At 48.3% G+C, this 22,108-nt stretch overlaps 1 protein-coding gene across 2 annotated transcripts in view; it reads left to right on the top strand.

Moving 5' to 3' along the window:
- TRNAU1AP (tRNA selenocysteine 1 associated protein 1) overlaps positions 1-14,753 on the top strand; it is a 55,318-nt gene extending 40,565 nt beyond the window's left edge. For both annotated transcript variants that reach the window (XM_063942247.1, XM_063942248.1), the window contains 2 exons: positions 14,092-14,125; positions 14,286-14,753. In XM_063942247.1, the coding sequence (XP_063798317.1) occupies positions 14,092-14,125; positions 14,286-14,422 (171 nt within the window). In that variant the 3' untranslated portion in view covers positions 14,423-14,753. The remainder of the gene's footprint in view (positions 1-14,091; positions 14,126-14,285) is intronic.
- The last annotated feature ends 7,355 nt before the right edge of the window (positions 14,754-22,108 follow it).

Here is a 22,108-nt window from a genome sequence, read left to right as displayed (position 1 = left end):
AAAGAATTGGCCTCCCTTCCGGAAGTTCAGACATTTGTAAAAGGCGTGCTGCACATCCAACCTCCCTTTGTGCCCCCAGTGGCACCATGGGACCTTAATGTGGGGTTGCAATTAAATTGGTTTGAACCTTTGCGCAAGGTTGAGTTAAAATTCCTTACTTGGAAAGTGGTCATGTTGTTGGCGTCTGCAAGGCGAGTGTCGGAGTTGGCGGTTTTGTCTCACAAAAGCCCATATTTGATTTTCCATGCTGATAGAGCGGAGTTGAGAACTCGTCGGCAATTTCTGCCAAAAGTGGTTTCTTCATTTCATGTGAACCAGCCAATTCTGGTGCCAGTGGCTACTGACGCCTTGGCGGTGTCAAAGTCTCTCGATGTGGTCAGAGCTTTGAAGATCTATGTCGCCAGAACGGCGCAGATTAGGAAAACAGAGGCTCTGTTTGTCCTGTGGTCTCCCAACAAAATTGGGGCTCCTGCTTCTAAGCAGACTATTGCGCGCTGGATTTGCAATACGATTCAGCAAGCTCATTCTACGGCAGGATTGCCGTTACCGAAATCTGTGAAAGCCCATTCTACCAGAAAGGTGGGCTCATCCTGGGCGGCTGCCCGGGGAGTCTCGGCGTTACAACTTTGCCGAGCTGCTACTTGGTCGGGTTCAAACACCTTTGCGAAGTTTTACAAGTTTGATACCCTGGCTGAGGAGGACCTATTGTTTGGTCAATCGGTGCTGCAGAGTCATCCGCACTCTCCCGCCTGTTCTAGAGCTTTGGTATAGACTAGTGATGAGCGGGTTCGGTTCCTCGGGATCCGAACACCCCCGAACTTCACCCATTTTACACGGTTCCGAGGCAGACTCGAATCTTCCTGCCTTGCTCGGTTAACCCGAGCGCGCCCGAACGTCGTCATCCCGCTGTCGGATTCTCGCGAGATTCGTATTCTATATAAGGAGCCGCGCGTCGCCGCCATTTTCACTCGTGCTTTGGAGATGATAGCGAGAGGACGTGGCTGCGTTCTCTCAGTTTCTGTGCTCAGTGTGCTGCAAATCTGTGCTCAGTGTGCTGCAAATATCTGTGCTCAGTGTGCTGAAAAGATCTACGTTCTCTGCCTAAATAAACAAGTCATATCTGTGCTGCATTGTAGTATATAGTAGGGGGACAGTGCAGAATTTTGCTGTGACCACCAGTGTGTGTGTGTGTGTGTGTGTGTGTGTGTGTGTGTGTGTGTGTGTGTGTGTGTGTATATATATATATATATATATATATATATATATATATATATATATATATATATATATATATAATTAGCAGTACGGTACAGTAGTCCATTGCTCTACCTCTGTGTCGTCAAGTATACTATGCATCCATACCTGTGCTGCATTTTAGTTGTGCGCAGTATATAGTAGGAGGACAGTGCAGAATTTTGCTGACCACCAGTATATATATATATATATATAGCAGTACGGTACAGTAGTCCACGGCTCTACCTCTGTGTCGTCAAGTATACTACAAAAGTTCAGTAAAATGACCCAAAAATAAAAATTAAAAGCGTCTGATGAGAAGCGTAAACTTGCCAATATGCCATTTACGACATGGAGTGGCAAGGAACTGCTGAGGCCCTGGCCTATGTTCATGGCTAGTGGTTCAGATTCACATGAGGATGGAAGTACTCATCCTCTCGCTAGAAAACTGCAGTCCCACTCCTAGATGGGCCAGGTGTTTGTGTCGGCCACTTGGGTCGCTTAGCTGTCACACAGCTACCTCATTGCACCTCTTTTTTTTCTTTGCATCATGTGCTGTTTGGGGACTATTTTTTTAAATCTGCCATCCTGTCTGACACTGCAGTGCCACTCCTAGATGGGCCAGGTGTTTGTGTCGGCCACTTGGGTCGCTTAGCATAGCCATCCAGCGACCTCTGTGCAAATTTTAGGACTAAAAATAATATTGTGAGGTGTTCAGAATAGACTGGAAATGAGTGGAATTTATGGTTATTGAGGTTAATACTATGGGATCAAAATGACCCCCAAATTCTATGATTTAAGCTGTTTTGAGGGGTTTCTGTAAAAAAACATCTGAATCCAAAACACACCCGAATCCGACAAAATTTTCAGGGAGGTTTTGCCAAAACGCGTCCGAATCCAAAACACGGCCGCGGAACCGAATCCAAAACCAAAACACAAAACCCGAAAAATTTCCGGTGCACATCACTAGTATAAACCCCATGGTTCTTGAAGCATCCCCAGCATCCTCTAGGACGTATGAGAAAATAAGAATTTACTTACCGATAATTCTATTTCTCGGAGTCCGTAGTGGATGCTGGGGTTCCTGAAAGGACCATGGGGAATAGCGGCTCCGCAGGAGACAGGGCACAAAAAGTAAAGCTTTAGGATCAGGTGGTGTGCACTGGCTCCTCCCCCTATGACCCTCCTCCAAGCCAGTTAGGTACTGTGCCCGGACGAGCGTACACAATAAGGGAGGAATTTTGAATCCCGGGTAAGACTCATACCAGCCACACCAATCACACCGTACAACTTGTGATCTAAACCCAGTTAACAGTATGATAACAGCGGAGCCTCTGAAAAGATGGCTCACAACAATAATAACCCGATTTTTGTAACTATGTACAAGTATTGCAGATAATCCGCACTTGGGATGGGCGCCCAGCATCCACTACGGACTCCGAGAAATAGAATTATCGGTAAGTAAATTCTTATTTTCTCTATCGTCCTAGTGGATGCTGGGGTTCCTGAAAGGACCATGGGGATTATACCAAAGCTCCCAAACGGGCGGGAGAGTGCGGATGACTCTGCAGCACCGAATGAGAGAACTCCAGGTCCTCTTTTGCCAGGGTATCAAATTTGTAGAATTTTACAAACGTGTTCTCCCCTGACCACGTAGCTGCTCGGCAGAGTTGTAATGCCGAGACCTCTCGGGCAGCCGCCCAAGATGAGCCCACCTTCCTTGTGGAATGGGCCTTAACAGATTTAGACTGTGGCAGGCCTGCCTCAGAATGTGCAAGTTGAATTGTGTTACAAATCCAACGAGCCATCGACTGCTTAGAAGCAGGCGCACCCAACTTGTTGGGTGCATACAGTATAAACAGCGAGTCAGATTTTCTGACTCCAGCTGTCCTGGAACATATTTTCAGGACCCTGACAACTTCTAGCAACTTGGAGTCCTCCAAGTCCCTAGTAGGTGCAAGGCACCACAATAAGCTGGTTCAGGTGAAACACTGACACCACCTTAGGGAGAGAACTGGGGACGAGTCCGCAGCTCTGCCCTGTCCGAATGGACAAACAGATATGGGCTTTTTTGAGAAAAAACCACCAATTTGACACTCGCCTGGTCCAGGCCAGGGCCAAGAGCATGGTCACTTTTTATGTGAGATGCTTCAAATCCACATATTTGACTGGTTTTAAACCAATGTGATTTGAGGAATCCCAGAACTACGTTGAGATCCCACAGTGCCACTGGAGGCACAAAAAGGGGTTTGTATATGCAATACTCCCTTGACAAACTTCTTGACTTCAGGAACTGAAGCCAATTCTTTCTGGAAGAAAATTTACAGGGCCGAATTTGAACCTTAATGGACCCCAATTTGAGGCCCATAGACACTCCTGTTTGCAGGAAATGCAGGAAACGACCGAGTTGAAATTTCTTTGTGGGGCCTTCCTGGCCTCACACCACGCAACATATTTTCGCCACACGTGGTGATAATGTTGTGCGGTCACCTCCTTTCTGGCTTTGACCAGGGTAGGAATGACCTCTTCCGGAATGCCTTTTTCCCTTAGGATCCGGCTTTCCATCGCCATGCCGACAAACGCAGCTGCGGTAAGTCTTGGAACAGACATGGTACTTGCTGAAGCAAGTCCCTTCTTAGCGGCAGAGGCCATAAGACCTCTGTAAGCATCTCTTGAAGTTCCGGGTACCAAGTCCTTCTTGGCCAATCCGGAGCCATGAGTATAGTTCTTACTCCTCTACGTCTTATAATTCTCAGCACCTTAGGTATGAGAAGCAGAGGAGGGAACACATACACCGACTGGTACACCCACGGTGTTACCAGAACGTCCACATCTATTGCCTGAGGGTCTCTTGACCTGGCGCAATACCTGTCCCGTTTTTTGTTCAGACGGGACGCCATCATGTCCACCTTTGGTATTTCCCAACGGTTTACAATCATGTGGAAAAAACTTCTCAATGAAGTTTCCACTCTCCCGGGTGGAGGTCGTGCTGAGGAAGTCTGCTTCCCAGTTTCCATTCCCGGGATGAAACACTGCTGACAGTGTTATCACATGATTTTCCGCCCAGCGAAAAGTCCTTGCAGTTTCTGCGATTGCCCTCCTGCTTCTTGTGTCGCCCTGTCTGTTTACGTGGGCGACTGCCGTGATGTTTTTCCCACTGGATCAATACCGGCTGACCTTGAAGCAGAGGTCTTGCTAAGCTTAGAGCATTATAAATTTACCCTTAGCTCCAGTATATTTATGTGGAGAAAAGTCTCCATACTTGATCACACTCCCTGGAAATTTTTCCCTTGTGTGACTGCTCCCCAGCCTCTCGGGCTGGGCTCCGTGGTCACCAGCATCCAATCCTGAATGCCGAATCTGCGGCCCTCTAGAAGATGAGCACTCTATAACCACCACAGGAGAGACACCCTTGTCCTTGGATATTGGGTTATCCGCTGATGCATCTGAAGATGCGATCCGGACCATTTGTCCAGCAGATCCCACTGAAAAGTTCTTACGTGAAATCTGCCGAATGGAATTGCTTCGTAGGAAGCCACCATTTTTACCAGGACCCTTGTGCAATGATGCACTATTTTTAGGAGGTTCCTGACTTGCTTGGATAACTCCCTGGCTTTCTCTTCCGGGAGAAACACCTTTTTCTGGACTGTGTCCAGAATCATCCCTAGGCACAGCAGACGTGTCGTCGGGATCAGCTGCGATTTTGGAATATTTAGAATCCACCCGTGCTGATTGTAGCAGTATCCGAGATAGTGCTACTCCGACCTCCAACTGTTCCCTGGACTATGCCCCTATCAGGAGATCGTCCAAGTAAGGGATAATTAAGACGCCTTTTCTTCGAAGAAGAATCATCAATTCGGCCATTACCTTGGTAAAGACCCCGGGGTGCCGTGGACAATCCAAACGGCAGCGTCTGAAACTGATAGTGACAGTTCTGCACCACGAACCTGAGGTACCCTTAGTGAGAAGGGCAAATTTGAGACATAGAGGTAAGCATCCCTGATGTCCCGGGACACTATATAGTCCCCTTCTTCCTGGTTCGTTATCACTGCTCTGAGTGACTTCATCTTAATTTGAACCTTTGTAAGTGTTCAAAAAAAATATTTTTAGAATAAGTCTCACCTAGCCTTCTGGCTTCAGTACCACAATATAGTGTGGAATAATACCCCTTTTCTGCAGTAGGAGGGGTAATTTAATTATCACCTGCTGGGAATACAGCTTGTGAATTTTTTTCCATACTACCTCCTTGTCGGAGGGAGACCTTGGTAAAGCAGACTTCAGGAGCCTGTGAAGGGGAAACGTCTCGACATTCCCATCTGTACCCCCGGGATACTACTTGTAGGATCCAGGGTTCCTGTACGGTCTCAGCGCCATGCTGAGAACTTGTCAGACGCGGTGGAACGCTTCTGTTCCTGGGAATGGGCTGCCTGCTGCAGTCTTCTTCCCTTTCCTCTATCCCTGGGCAGATATGATCTTATAGGGACGAGAGGACTGAGGCTGAAAAGACGGTGTCTTTTTCTGCAGAGATGTGACTTAGGGTAAAAAACGGTGGATTTTCCAGCAGTTGCCGTGACCACCAGGTCCGATGGACCGACCCCAAATAACTCCTCTTCCTTTATACGGCCATACTGTGCCGTTTGGAATCTGCATCACCTGACCACTGTCGTGTCCATAACATCTTCTGGCAGTTATGGACATCGCGTTTATTCATGATGCCAGAGTGCAAATATCCCTCTGTGCATCTCGCATATATAGAAATGCATCCTTTAAATGCTCTATAGTCAATAAAATACTGTCCCTGTCAAGGGTATCAATATTTTTAGTCAGGGAATCCGACCAAGCCACCCTAGCTCTGCACATCCAGGCTGAGGCGATCGCTGGCCGCAGTATAACACCAGTATGTGTGTATATACTTTTTATTATATTTTCCAGCCTTGTCAGCTGGTCCTTGAGGACGGCCCTATCTATAGACGGTACCGCCACTTGTTTTGATAAGCGTGTGAGCGCCTTATCCACCTTAAGAGGTGTTTCCCAACGCGCCCTAACTTCTGGCGGGAAAGGGTATACCGCCCATAATTTTCTATCGGGGGGAACCCACGCATCATCACACACTTTATTTAATTTATCTGATTCAGGAAAAACTATGGTAGTTTTTTCACATCCCACATAATACCCTCTTTTGTGGTACTTGTAGTATCAGAAATACGTAACACCTCCTTCATTGCCTTTAACGTGTGGCCCTAATAAGGAATACGTTTGTTTATTCACCGTCGACACTGGATTCAGTGTCCCTGTCTGTGTCTGTGTCGACCGACTAAAGTAAACGGGCGTTTTAAAACCCCTGACGGTGTTTTTGAGACGTCTGGACCTTACTAATTGTTTGTCGGCCGTCTCATGTCGTCAACCGACCTTGCAGCGTGTTGACATTATCACGTAATTTCCTAAATAAGCCATCCATTCCGGTGTCGACTCCCTAGAGAGTGACATCACCATTACAGGCAATTGCTCCGCCTCCTCACCAACATCGTCCTCCTACCTGTCGACACACACGTACCGACACACAGCACACACACAGGGAATGCTCTGATAGAGGACAGGACCCACTAGCCCTTTGGAGAGACAGAGGGAGAGTTTGCCAGCACACACCAAAAACGCTATAATTATATAGGGACAACCTTATATAAGTGTTTTCCCTTATAGCATCTTTTTATATATAAGTATATCGCCAAATTAGTGCCCCCCCTCTCTGTTTTAACCCTGTTTCTGTAGTGCAGTGCAGGGGAGAGCCTGGGAGCCTTCCCTCCAGCCTTTCTGTGAGGGAAAATGGCGCTGTGTGCTGAGGAGATAGGCCCCGCCCCTTTTTCGGCGGCCTCGTCTCCCGCTCTTAACGGATTCTGGCAGGGGTTAAATATCTCCATATAGCCTCCGGAGGCTATATGTGAGGTATTTTTAGCCAAAATAGGTATTCATTTGCCTCCCAGGGCGCCCCCCTCCCAGCGCCCTGCACCCTCAGTGACTGCCGTGTGAAGTGTGCTGAGAGGAAAATGGCGCACAGCTGCAGTGCTGTGCGCTACCTTAAGAAGACTGAGGAGTCTTCTGCCGCCGATTCTGGACCTCTTCTTACTTCAGCATCTGCAAGGGGGCCGGCGGCAAGGCTCCGGTGACCATCCAGGCTGTACCTGTGATCGTCCCTCTGGAGCTGATGTCCAGTAGCCAAGAAGCCAATCCATCCTGCACGCAGGTGAGTTCACTTCTTCTCCCCTAAGTCCCTCGTTGCAGTGATCCTGTTGCCAGCAGGACTCACTGTAAAATAAAAAACCTAAGCTAAACTTTCTCTAAGCAGCTCTTTATGAGAGCCACCTAGATTGCACCCTTCTCGGCCGGGCACAAAAATCTAACTGGCTTGGAGGAGGGTCATAGGGGGAGGAGCCAGTGCACACCACCTGATCCTAAAGCTTTACTTTTTGTGCCCTGTCTCCTGCGGAGCCGCTATTCCCCATGGTCCTTTCAGGAACCCCAGCATCCACTAGGACGATAGAGAAAATAGGATTTTAATACCTACTGGTAAATCCTTTTCTCTTAGTCCGTAGAGGATGCTGGGCGCCCGTCCCAGTGTGGGCTGTATCTGCAGTTTGGTTATAGTAACGCTCATGTTGCGTTGAGTTCAGTCAATCTGTGACTGTGGTTGGTCATGCCAATGCATGCGTTGTTGTTGAATGCCATGTTGTACGGCGTGTTTGAGGTGTGAGCTGGTATGTATCTCACCTTAGTTTAAAATAATTAAATAAATCCTTTTCCTCAAAATGTCCTTCTCCCTGGGCACAGTTTCTATAACTGGAGTCTGGAGGAGGGGCATGGAGGGAGGAGCCAGTTCACACCCATTCAAAGTTTTATAGTGTGCCCATGTCTCCTGCGATTACCCCATGGTTCTTAATGTGACCCCAGCATCCTCTACGGACTAAGAGAAAAGGATTTACCGGTAGGTATTAAAATCCTATTTTCTCTGACGTCCTAGTGGATGCTGGGGACTCCGTCAGGACCAAGGGGATATAGCGGCTCCGCAGGAGACAGGGCACAATAATAAAAGCTTTAGGATCAGGTGGTGTGCACTGGCTCCTCCCCCTATGACCCTCCTCCAAGCCTCCGTTAGATTTTTGTGCCCGACGAGAAGGGTGCAATCTAGGTGGCTCTCCTGAGCTGCTTAGAATAAAAGTTTAAGTTAGGTTTTTTATTTTCAGTGAGTCCTGCTGGCAACAGGCTCACTGCTACGAGGGACTTAGGGGAGAGAAGAAAACTCACCTGCGTGCAGGATGGATTTGCTTCTTAGGCTACTGGACACCATTAGCTCCAGAGGGAGTCGGAACACAGGTCTCACCCTGGGGTTCGTCCCGGAGCCGTGCCGCCGACCCCCCTTACAGATGCCGAAGTTGAAGAGGTCCAGAGGTCCAGAAACAGGCGGCAGAAGACTTTCAGTCTTCATAAGGTAGCGCACAGCACTGCAGCTGTGCGCCATTGTTGTCAGCACACTTCACCAACAGTCACCAACTGTCACTGAGGGTGCAGGGCGCTGGGGGGGGCGCCCTGGGCAGCAATGTATAATACCTTTTTATGGCTAAAATACATCACATATAGCCCTTGAGGCTATATGGATGTATTTAACCCCTGCCAGATCTCACAAACTCCGGGAGAAGAGCCCGCCGAAAAGGGGGCGGGGCCTATTCTCCTCAGCACACGGCGCCATTTTCCTGCTCAGCTCTGCTGTGAGGAAGGCTCCCAGGCTCTCCCCTGCACTGCACTACAGAAACAGGGTTAAAACAGAGAGGGGGGGCACTTATTTGGCGATATGATTACATATATAAAAATGCTATAAGGGAAAACACTTGTATAAGGGGTTGTCCCTGTATAATTATAGCGTTTTTGGTGTGTGCTGGCAAACTCTCCCTCTGTCTCCCCAAAGGGCTAGTGGGGTCCTGTCCTCTGTCAGAGCATTCCCTGTGTGTGTGCTGTGTGTCGGTACGTGTGTGTCGACATGTAGGAGGACGATGTTGGTGAGGAGGCGGAGCAAATTGCCTGTTTTGGTGATGTCACTCTCTAGGGAGTCGACACTGGAATGGATGGCTTATTTAGGAATTACGTGATAATGTCAACACGCTGCAAGGTCGGTTGACGACATGAGACGGCCGGCAAACAAATTAGTACCTGTCCAGGCGTCTCAGACACCGTCAGGGGCTTGTAAAAACGCCCATTTACCTCAGTCGGTCGACACAGACACGGACACTGACTCCAGTGTCGACGGTGAAGAAACAAACGTATTTTCCTTTAGGGCCACACGTTTCATGTTAAGGGCAATGAAGGAGGTGTTACATATTTCTGATACTACAAGTACCACAAATAAGGGTATTATGTAGGGTGTGAATAAACTACTTGTAGTTTTTCCTGAATCAGATAAATTAAATGAAGTGTGTGATGATACGTGGGTTTCCTCCGATAGAAAATTATTGGCGGTATACCCTTTCCCGCCAGAAGTTAGGGCGAGTTGGGAAACACACCTTAGGGTGAATAAGGCGCTCACACGCTTATAAAAACAAGTGGCGTTACCGTCTCCAGATACGGCAGCCCTCAAGGAGCCAGCTGATAGGAAGCTGAAAAATATCCTAAAAGTATATACACATATACTGGTGTTATACTACGACCAGCAATCGCCTCAGCCTGGATGTGCAGCGCTGAGGGGGCTTGGTCGGATTTCCTGACTGAAAATATTGATACCCTTGACAGGGACAAGATTTTATTGACTATAGAGCATTTTAAGGATGCATTTCTATATATGCGAGATGCGCAGAGGGATATTTGCATTCTGGCATCAAGAGTAAATGTGATGTCCATATCTGCCAGACGACAGTGGTCAGGTGATGCAGATTCCAGACGGCACATGGAAGTATTGCCGTATAAAGGGGCGGTCCATCGGACCTGGTGGCCATGGCAACAGCTGAAAAATCCACCTTTTGTTACCCCAAGTCACATCTCAGCAGAAAAGGACACAGTCTTTTCAGTCTCAGTCCTTTCGTCCCCATAAGGGCAGGCGGGCAAAAGGGCCAGTCATATCTGCCCAGGGGTAGAGGAAAGGGAACAAGACTGCAGCAGGCAGCCCATTCCCAGGAACAGAAGCCCTCCACAGCTTCTGCCAAGTCCGCAGCATGACGCTGGGGCCGTACAAGCGGACTCAGGTGCGGTAGGGGGTCATCTCAAGAGTTTCAGCACGCAGTGGGCTCACTCACAAGTGGACTCCTGGATCCTACACGTAGTATCCCAGGTGTACATTGGAAATTCGAGACGTCTCCCCCTCACAAGTTCCTGAAGTCTGCTTTACCAACGTCTCCCTCCGACAGGGAGGCAGTATTGGGAACAATTCACAGGCTGTATTCCCAGCAGGTGATAATCAAAGTACCCCTTCTACAACAAGGGAAGGGGTATTATTCCACACTATATTGTGGTACTGAAGCCAGACGGCTAGGTGAGATCTGAAATATTTGAACACTTACATACAAGCGTTCAAATCAAGATGGAGTCACTCAGAGCAGTGATAGCGAACCAGGAAGAAGGGGACGATATGGTGTCACTGGATATCAGGGACGCTTACCTACATGTCCAAATTTGCCCTTCTCACCAAGGGTACCTCAGGTTCGTGGTACAGAACTGTCACTATCAGTTCAGACGCTGCCGTTTGGATTGTCCACGGCACCCCGGGTCTTTACCAAGGTAATGGCCGAAATGATGATTCTTCTTAAAAGAAATATGGACGCTTTCCTGATAAGGGCAAGGTCCAGAGAACAGTTGGAGGTCGGAGTAGCACTATCTTAAGTAGTTCTACGACCGCACGAGTGGATTCTAAATATTCCAAAATCGCAGTTTTTTCCGACGACACGTCTACTGTTCCTAGGGATGATTCTGGACACAGTCCAGAAAAGGATGTTTTCTCCCGGAGAAGAAAGCCAGGGAGTTATCCGAGCTAGTCAGGAACCTCCTAAAACCAGGAAAAGTATCAGTGCATCATTGCACAAGGATCCTGTGAAAAATGGTGGTTTCTTACAAAGCGATCCCATTCGGTAGATTTCACGCAAGAACCTTTGCGTGGGATCTGCTGGAAAAATGGTCCGGATCGCATCTTCAGATGCATCAGCGGATAACCCTGTCTCCAAGGACAAGGGTGTTTCTTCTGCGGTGGCTGCAGAGTGCTCATATATGAAAGGGCCGCAGATTCGGCATTCAGGACTGGGTCCTGGTGACCACGGATGCCAGCCTGAGTGGCTGGGGAGCAGTCACACAAGGAAAAAATTTCCAGAGAGTGTGATCGAGTCTGGAGACTTCTCTCCACATAAATATACTGGAGCTAAGGGCAATTTACAATGCTCTAAGCTTAGCAAGACCTCTGCTTCAAGGTCAGCCGGTATTGATCCAGTGGGACAACATCACGGCAGTCGCCCACGTAAACAGACAGGGCGGCACAAGAAGCAGGAGGGAAATGGCAGAAACTGCAAGGATTCTTCGCTGGGCGAAAAATCATGTGATAACACTCTCAGCAGTGTTCATTTCGGGAGTGGAAAACTGGGAAGCAGACTTCCTCAGCAGGCATGACCTCCACCCGGGAGAGTGGGGACTTCATCGGGAAGTCTTCCACATGATTGTAAACCGTTGTGAAAAACCAAAGGTGGACATGATGGCGTCCCGCCTGAACAAAAAAATAGATATTGCGCCAGGTCAAGGGACCCTCAGGCAATAGCGGTGGACGCTCTGGTAACACTGTGGATGTACCAGTCAGAGTATGTGTTCCCTCCTATGCCTCTCATACAAAAAGTACTGAGAATCATAAGAGGGAGATGAGTAAGAATGATACTCGTGGTTCCGGATTGGCCAAGAAGGACTTGGTACCCGAAACTTCAAGAGATGTTCACGGAAGACCCGTGGCCTCTACCTTTAAGAAAGGACCTGCTCCAGCAGGGGCCTTGTCTGTTCCAAGACTTACCGCGGCCGCGTTTGACGGCATGTCGGTTGAACGCCGGATCCTGAAAGGGCATTCCAGATGAAGTCATCCCTACCCTGGTCGAAGACAGGAAGGATGTAACCGCAAAACATTTTCACCGCATTTGGCGAAGATATGTTGCGTGGTGTGAGGCCAAGAAGGCCCCTACAGAGGAATTCCAACTGGGTCGTTTCCTACATTTCCTGAAAACAGGACTGTCTATGGGCCTAAAATTAGGGTCCATTAAGGTTCAAATTTCGGCCCTGTCGAATTTCTTCCAGAAAGAACTGGCTTTAGTGCCTGACGTTCAGATGTTTGTAAAAGGGGTACTGCATATACAGCCTCCTTTTGTGCCCCAGTGGCACCTTGGGATCTCAATGTTGTTTTGAGTTTCCTAAAGTCACATTGGTTTGAACCACTCACCACTGTGGACTTAAAATATCTCACATGGAAGGTGACGATGCTATTAGCCCTGGCTTCAGCCAGGCGTGTGTCAGAATTGGCGGCTTTATCATATATAAAGCCCTTACTTAATTTTTCATTCTGACAGGGCAGAATTGAGGACTCGTCCTCAATTTCTCCTTAAGGTGTTTTCTGTTTTTCACATGAACCAACCTATTGTGGTACCTGCGGGTACTAGGGACTTGGAGGACTCCAAGTTACTTGACGTTGTCAGGGCCCTGAAAAATATGTTTCCAGGAAGGCTGGAGTCAGAAAATCTGACTCGCTGTTTAGCCTGTATGCACCCAACAAGATGGGTGCTCCTGCTTCTAAGCAGACGATTGCTCGCTGGATTTGTAATACAATTCAGTTTACACATTCTGTGGCAGGCCTGCCACAGCCAAAATCGGTAAAAGCCCATTCCAAAAGGAAGGGGGCTCATCTTGGGCGACTGCCCGAGGGGTCTCGGCTTTACAACTTTGTCGAGCAGTTACTTGGTCAGGGGAAAACACGTTTGCTAAATTCTACAAATTTGATACCCTGGCTGAGGAGGACATGGAGTTCTCTCATTCGGTGCTGCAGGGTCATCCGCACTCTCCCGCCCGTTTGGGAGCTTTGGTATAATCCCCATGGTCCTGACGGAGTCCCCAGCATCCACTAGGACGTCAGAGAAAATAAGATTTTACTTACCGATAAATCTATTTCTCGTAGTCCGTAGTGGATGCTGGGCGCCCATCCCAAGTGCGGATTGTCTGCAATACTTGTACATAGTTATTGTTACAAAAATCGGGTTATTCTTGTTGTGAGCCATCTTTTCAGAGGCTCCTTCGTTGTTATCATACTGTTAACTGGGTTCAGATCACAGGTTGTACGGTGTGATTGGTGTGGCTGGTATGAGTCTTACCCGGGATTCAATATCCTTCCTTATTATGCACGCTCGTCCGGGCACAGTATCCTAACTGAGGCTTGGAGGAGGGTCATAGGGGGAGGAGCCAGTGCACACCACCTGATCCTAAAGCTTTTATTATTGTGCCCTGTCTCCTGCAGAGCCGCTATATCCCCTTGGTCCTGACGGAGTCCCCAGCATCCACTACGGACTACGAGAAATAGATTTATCGGTAAGTAAAATCTTATTTTCTCATACGTCCTAGAGGATTGTAAAATATTATTATTATTATTATTATTATTTTTTGTTCTGGCCAAAAAACATCTTTTCTTACAGTGTCCTGTAAATCAGATTTTACAAATGTCCCCTTTTAAATTGTCCTCTGCAGAATAATACGGTTGTCCTCTAATGACCACAATGGCGATACGCAGCAAAGTGTTAGTCAAAGTAACCTATACTGTACTCACAATAAACCCTAACATGTTCAACACGTCTTCCCTTTGTTTTGTTACAGGCACCTGAGGGATTTGCAGAGGAGGCGGTGGAAGGTAAAGTATTACAGATGATAGTTTTGCTGTTCTCCCCTCTTGCACTGGGCGCCATAAAACATTAAACCTATAGAGTATTATACAGTTACATCTATGAATATACAACATGATGACACAATGTAGTAAGCGTAATACAGTCGTGCCTGGTTTGTTTTCCCAGACCCAAACCCGCCGGTAGATGTGAATGAGGCCAACAAAGAGTTCATGGAGCAGAGTGAGGAGCTGTATGATGCTTTGATGAACTGTCCGTGGCAGCCGCTGAACTCTGTGACCTCCAAAATACCATCTGAATCGTGAACTATCGTCACATGGAAACCGTCGCCAGATGAGTCCTATCCCAGGGTGTTATCGGCGCACACATCTATCAGCCTTTTGTTATATAGAACTCTCCATCTGTACAGTGGCCGGAGCAATGGCCAGGATTAGAGTACGGCATTGCCAGGTTTACGTGGTTACTGGTAATCGGCTCTGCAACCGGGACACAACCTCCTTAAAGTAATGCAGCAGGACTAAGTTTATTTTCAGCCGCCAGATTTTTGGAGCTACATCTGGTCTCTCTTCTGTGAGAGACGTCCTCAAGCCCAGTTGGGAGAAAGTAATTAAAGTTGTATTTTTGTTTTTCTCACTACCTGGAGTTTTTTTTTTTTTTTTGTGGGGGGTTATCATTGAGTTCTCGTATTCATTAGTCCCTGATGATTGTGTTGTGTGTACAGATTGCTGTGATTATAAAGTAACAGTCACCAGTGTGAGATCTCTGTTCATGCACGTGCGACAGACAGCAATGGGAATTATTGATACTATGGACCAAGGTTCTTGGTTTTAGTCCTCAAGTTACCACCAGACTGTCATTTTTTTTTATTAAGGATTTTATATGAACAAAAACAGTAAAAAAAAAAAAAAAAAAGGGGGGGGGGGATTTACAGAAAGGAAGAAGGGGAAAGGGGTGAATTCAAGGTATACAAGTTATTCAGACATCAAATAGCAAACAAGGCAAAAAATAGAAACGGTAAAACCACACAGAGGTAATTGCGCACAAAACACAAGTGTTAGGGCCAAATCTGTATGAATAGAAAAGTCGAAATGTAGGTATAATACAAAAGGAAAGAGGCTAGAGGGCCAAAGGAAACTTGCGCCCTGGTGTGTGCACATGGTGCGATATTTCTTTCGATATTGACTATATAGTAAGAAAATAGTGCATATCGCACCGTGTGTATAGTCCTTGTGATGTCGATGCGCAGTCCCGCGGGATTGGCATCGCAAGGAAAAATAGACTGTGCAGGCAGCCCAACATTGACTATATCGGTAGGGCACAGCCTATTTAAGTAGACCCCTAACTTCTTGATCATGGGTCTTCAGCCCTCGGCCCTCCAGCTGCTTTGGAGCTAAACATCCCAGCATGCCCTGCAACAGTTTTACTATTAAGGTATGCTACAATTGAGGCAGGGCATGCTGGGATATATATAGTTCCACAGTAACTGGAGGGCCGCAGGTTGAAGACCCATGTTCTAGATCAGGCATTCCCAACCGCGGTCCTCCAGGCACACCAACAGTGCAGGTTTTAGTGATATCCAGGCTTCAGCACAGATGGTTAAATCAAAATAACTGAGGTACTAATTACCGTATATACTTGAGTATAAGTCGACCCGAATATAAGCCGAGGCACCTAATTTTACCACAAAAACCTGGGAAAACTTATTGACTCGCGTATAAGCCTAGGGTGGGAAATGCAGCTCTAGCCGTACACAGCCCTCATAGTGCCAGAGATGCCCTCATACTGCCAGAGATGCCCTCATACTGCCAGATATGCCCTCATACTGCCAGATATGCCCTCATACTGCCAGATATGCCCTCATGCTGCCAGATATGCCCTCATGCTGCCAGATATGCCCGCTCATGCTGCCAGATATGCCCTCATACTGCCAGATATGCCCTCATGCTGCCAGATATGCCCGCTCATGCTGCCAGATATGCCCGCTCATGCTGCCAGATATGCCCGCTCATGCTGCCAGATATGCCCGCTCATGCTGCCAGATATGCCCGCTCATGCTGCCAGATATGCCCGCTCATGCTGCCAGATATGCCCGCTCATGCTGCCAGATATGCCCGCTCATGCTGCCAGATATGCCCGCTCATGCTGCCAGATATGCCCGCTCATGCTGCCAGATATGCCCGCTCATGCTGCCAGATATGCCCGCTCATGCTGCCAGATATGCCCGCTCATGCTGCCAGATAAGTCCCCTGAGTGCCACATATGTTGCCCCCCCTCCCCCCCCCCCAAGTGCCAAATATGCTCCCCCAGTGCCTGTTACTTACCCTCCGTCGCTCCCGCGCTGTCTTCTGAAGGAGGGACATAGAGCGCACTGCGTGCCTCTCGTGTGTCCCTCCTGCATCTCCGGCGGCCGCGGCGGGTCTATTACAGGAAGTGCCGGTTCGTGAGCCAATCAGAGCTCACGAACGGGTACTTCCTTTTAATAGACCCACCGGAGATGCAAGAGAGACACAGGAGAGGCGCGCGCTGTGCGCTCCGTGTCCCTCCTTCACACTGCTCTCCCTGCACTGACTCGAGTATAAGCCGAGGGGGCTTTTTCAGCACAAAAAAAAAGTGCTGAAAAAGTCGGCTTATACTCGAGTATATACGGTAAGTCACCTGTGTTCAAGCCTGGATATCACTAAAACCAGGACTGTTACGTGTGCCTTGAGGACAGAGGTTGGGAAACACTGTTCTAGATCAACCCAAGGCTTGAGGTCAGTTTTTAAGTTGTGCAATTATACATGCCGATTGATACAGGGGCACATCAGGAGGTTTAAGCCAGACAAACCTCCATGGCAAAGTCATCTTATGGGCTGCTAACTGGGGATGCTTGTTTTTCCAGGTAATAGGACACCTTGGAGAAATGTGTTGTGGATTTCTGTAATCATACGCAGGCGAGTTACTCCGTTGCTGTGTCATTAGTTATCCCACCTGCTTCCAGGGACAGAAATCCTGAAAATGTAACTGGAAGATTGTGGACCATCAATATATCCCCTGTCCATGGCGGTTCTGCTTCTTCATATGGCTCCGTGGTCCCTAACACTTCTTCCTTGCTAGTTACATGAAGCATACACCCTGTGCTCCTGCCTTAACTGTAATTCTGGCATTTTTCGCTAATATATAGGTGTTCTAGAAGCATGACGTGAATAAATGCATGTACATTTGCTCGTCAGATGCCATATTATAAAGGTGGGTGCCCTTACCACCTCCTCCTCTGTGCTGTTTGGCACAGGACTGTAGGTAGCAATGCTTGTGCAGTTCTGTGTGGGTGGGGCGTCTAGGCCATCGCTCTGTCATTCCAATCTTCCATTCACACCAGGCACCTTTCCTTGTGTTTAACAAGTGGCTGCGTTATTGGACAGCCCCTATTATATGCCTGTGAGTGTATTTATATGTAATTATAGGTGTCATTGCAGTGAATGGCTGCCATTATAGCTAGGAACAGGGTGTCAGTAGATCACCTCCCATTTACATGGGCAGAGAGAGTTAGATTTGGGTGGGGTGTGTACACACACACACAAATCTAAATTGCAGTGTAAAAATAAAAGCAGCCAGTATTTACCCTGCACAGAAACAATATAACCCACCCAAATCTAACTCTCTCTGCACATGTTACATCTGCCCCCCCCTGCAGTGCACATGGTGGGGTCATTCTGAGTTGATCGTACAAATACAAAAGCATCGCACATAGGCGATGCCTTTGTATCTGTGGAGTAACTTGATACGTCACGCAGCCGCCGCTCCACGCCTGCGTTGGCTGGACTGCGCCTACTAAACGGCGGCTTAACGCTGCCGTTCAGCCCCCTCCCACCCAGCGACCGCCTGTGCCTCAGAGGCGATCGCTGGGCACCGACGACTGCCATGGGCTGGCGCACGCGCAGTTCCGACCCGATCGCTGCGCTGTGACAAACTGCAGTGAGCGATCGGGTCGGAATGACCCCCATGGTTTTGCCCAATTGCTAACTTTTTGGGTTTGCTAACAACTCTGAATAACCCCCACAGTCTCCATTTAGTTGTAAATGTGCCTCCTATACTACTGATCTCTCACCTATGTAATCAGCCACATACTGTAGATCTCTAGGGTGGGTGTAAATGCAGAACAGACCCAGGGGGAGCATTGCTGGGGTTGGGGAATTTTTCTGTGTTCCATGTGAGCATTGTTCATTACTACATATGAGTGTCAGACACCCGTGGGCTGTGCGTTACACCGGATGGGTTAATGTCAGGATGGAAAAAGAGAATTGGAGATGGGCTGGAAAAATTTCCTTGTAGCTTTTTTCTGTGACTTCCTGCTGCCTCCATTCCCCTCCTCACATCATGTCACTGCCCCTGTCACATGCAGCCCTGTCCTCACTGTCACATCACACATCTCCTGATATACTCTGTGCTGCTGGGGGACCCTGCTCCTCCCACTATATAACTCTCAGTCTGTGGCTTCCTGCTGCCTCCATTCCCATCCTCACATCATGTCACTGCCCCTGTCACATGCAGCTCTGTCCTCACTGTCACATCACTCATCTCCTGATATACTCTGTGCTGCTGGGGATCCTGCTCCTCCCACTATATAACTCTCAGTCTGTGGCTTCCTACTACATCCATTCCCCTCCTCATATCATGTCACTGCCCCTGTCACATGCAGCTTTGTCCTCACTGACATTACTCATCTCCTGATATACTCTGTGCTGCTGGGGACCCTGCTCCTTCCACTATATAACTCTGTCTGTGGCTCCCTGCTGCCTCCATTCCCCTCCTCACATCATGTGACAGGTGTCACTGCCCCTGTCACATGCAGCTCTGTCCTCACTTACACATCACTTATCTCCTGATATACTCTGTACTGCTGAGGACCCTGCTCCTGCCACTATATAACTCTCAGTCTGTGACTTCCTGCTGCCTCCATTCCCCTCCTCACATCATGTCACTGCCCCTGTCACATGCAGCCCTGTCCTCACTATCATATCACTCATTTCCTGATATACTCTGTGCTGCTGGGGACAATGCTCCTTCCACTATATAACTCCCAGTGTGTGGCTTCCTGCTGCCTCCATTCCCCTCCTCACATCATGTCACTGCCCCTGTCACATGCAGCCCTGTCCTCACTGACACATCACTCATCTCCTGATATACTCTGTGCTGCTGGGGACCATGCTCCTCCCACTATATAATTCCCAGTCTGTGGCTTCCTGCTGCCTCCATTCCCCTCCTCACATCATGTCACTGCCCCTGTCACATGTAGCTCTGTCCTCACTGACACATCACTCATCTCCTGATATACTCTGTGCTGCTGGGGACCATGCTCCTCCCACTATATAACTCCCAGTCTGTGGCTTCCTGATGCCTCCATTCCCCTCCTCACATCATGTCACTGCCCCTGTCACATGCAGCCCTGTCCTCACTGACACATCACACATCTCCTGATATACTCTGTGCTGCTGGGGACAATGCTCCTTCCACTATATAACTCCCAGTCTGTGGCTTCCTGCTGCCTCCATTCCCCTCCTCACATTGTGTCACTGCCCCTGTCACATGCAGCCCTGTCCTCACTGACACATCACTCAACTCCTGATATACTCTGTGCTGCTGGGGACCATGCTCCTCCCACTATATAACTCCCAGTCTGTGGCTTCCTGCTGCCTCCATTCCCCTCCTCACATCATGTCACTGCCCCTGTCACATGCAGCCCTGTCCTCACTGACACATCACTCCTCTCCTGATATACTCTGTGCTGCTGGGGACCATGCTCCTCCCACTATATAACTCTCAGTATGTGGCTTCCTGCTGCCTCCATTCCCCTCACATCATGTCACTGCCCCTGTCACATGCAGCCCTGTCCTCACTGACACATCACTCATCTCCTGATATTCTCTGTGCTGCTGGGGACCCTGCTCCTCCCACTATATAACTCTCAGCCTGTGGCTTCCTGCTGCCTCCATTCCCCTCCTCACATTGTGTCACTGCCTGTCATATGCATGTTGTTGGGTACCCTGATCCTTCCATATGTAACTCTCGAGGATAATTGCTAAACAAGCCTGTAATGCCTTTTATACCTGATGCTCCTATGTAAATTACCGCTCAGCCTGTGGCTTCCTTTTCACCATCCCTCTCCTGACATCATTGTACTGTGCCTGAAACACTCCCCTCCATCCTCACTGTACACATACAAGCAGACCGCCTCTGGAAAAACTACCACAGCAATATCCTCAAATACTCTGTGTTGCTGTGATAATTCTAATGATATGATTGGCTAGGCTACAAAACTGGAGATATTGTGGCTGAGCAGAAGACGTGAGTATAGGTAGATGCTCTGACCCCAGGCAGCCATACTGTTACCAGATGGGGAACTATAGGTGATTATAGTATATACTGCAGTGTCAGTGGTTATTTACCAGATGGAGAACTGTAAGTGATTTTAGTATACATTGCTGTGGCACAGTGGGTATTGCCAGGTGGGAAACTAAATGTAAATATAGTATACACTGCAGTGTCAGTGGGTGGCTCAGTGCGTAATATAATAAGATTTTACTTACCGATAAATCTATTTCTCGGAGTCCGTAGTGGATGCTGGGGTTCCTGAAAGGACCATGGGGAATAGCGGCTCCACAGGAGACAGGGCACAAAAAGTAAAGCTTTTTCAGATCAGGTGGTGTGCACTGGCTCCTCCCCCTATGACCCTCCTCCAGACTCCAGTTAGGTACTGTGCCCGGACGAGCGTACACAATAAGGGAGGATTTTGAATCCCGGGTAAGACTCATACCAGCCACACCAATCACACCGTACAACCTGTGATCTAAACCCAGTTAACAGTATGATAACAGAGGAGCCTCTGAAAGATGGCTTCCTTCAACAATAACCCGAATTAGTTAACAATAACTATGTACAATTTATGCAGATAATCCGCACTTGGGATGGGCGCCCAGCATCCACTACGGACTCCGAGAAATAGATTTATCGGTAAGTAAAATCTTATTTTCTCTATCGTCCTAGTGGATGCTGGGGTTCCTGAAAGGACCATGGGGATTATACCAAAGCTCCCAAACGGGCGGGAGAGTGCGGATGACTCTGCAGCACCGAATGAGAGAACTCCAGGTCCTCCTTAGCCAGAGTATCAAATTTGTAAAATTTTACAAACGTGTTCTCCCCTGACCACGTAGCTGCTCGGCAAAGTTGTAATGCCGAGACCCCTCGGGCAGCCGCCCAAGATGAGCCCACCTTCCTTGTGGAGTGGGCCTTTACAGATTTAGGCTGTGGCAGGCCTGCCACAGAATGTGCAAGTTGGATTGTGCTACAGATCCAACGAGCAATCGTCTGTTTAGACGCAGGAGCACCCATCTTGTTGGGTGCATACAATATAAACAACGAGTCAGATTTTCTGACTCCAGCTGTCCTTGCAATATATATTTTTAATGCTCTGACAACGTCCAGTAACTTGGAGTCCTCCAAGTCACTTGTAGCCGCAGGCACTACAATAGGCTGGTTCAGATGAAATGCTGACACCACCTTAGGGAGAAAATGCGGACGAGTCCGCAGTTCTGCCCTGTCCGAATGGAAAATCAGATATGGGCTTTTGTAAGATAAAGCTGCCAATTCTGATACTCTCCTGGCAGAAGCCAGGGCTAGAAGCATGGTCACTTTCCAAGTGAGATATTTCAAATCCACCTTATTTAGTGGTTCAAACCAATGAGATTTTAGAAAGTCCAAAACCACATTGAGATCCCACGGTGCCACTGGAGGCACCACAGGAGGCTGTATATGCAGCACTCCCTTAACAAAGGTCTGGACTTCAGGGACTGAAGCCAATTCTTTTTGAAAGAAAATCGACAGGGCCGAAATTTGAACCTTAATAGATCCCAATTTGAGACCCATAGACAATCCTGATTGCAGGAAATGTAGGAATCGACCCAGTTGAAATTCCTCCGTCGGAGCACTCCGATCTTCGCACCACGCAACATATT

This window comes from Pseudophryne corroboree, chromosome 10 (assembly GCF_028390025.1).
Source record: "Pseudophryne corroboree isolate aPseCor3 chromosome 10, aPseCor3.hap2, whole genome shotgun sequence".
Lineage (NCBI taxonomy): Eukaryota > Metazoa > Chordata > Amphibia > Anura > Myobatrachidae > Pseudophryne > Pseudophryne corroboree.
This window is presented reverse-complemented; position numbering and strand designations above follow the sequence as displayed.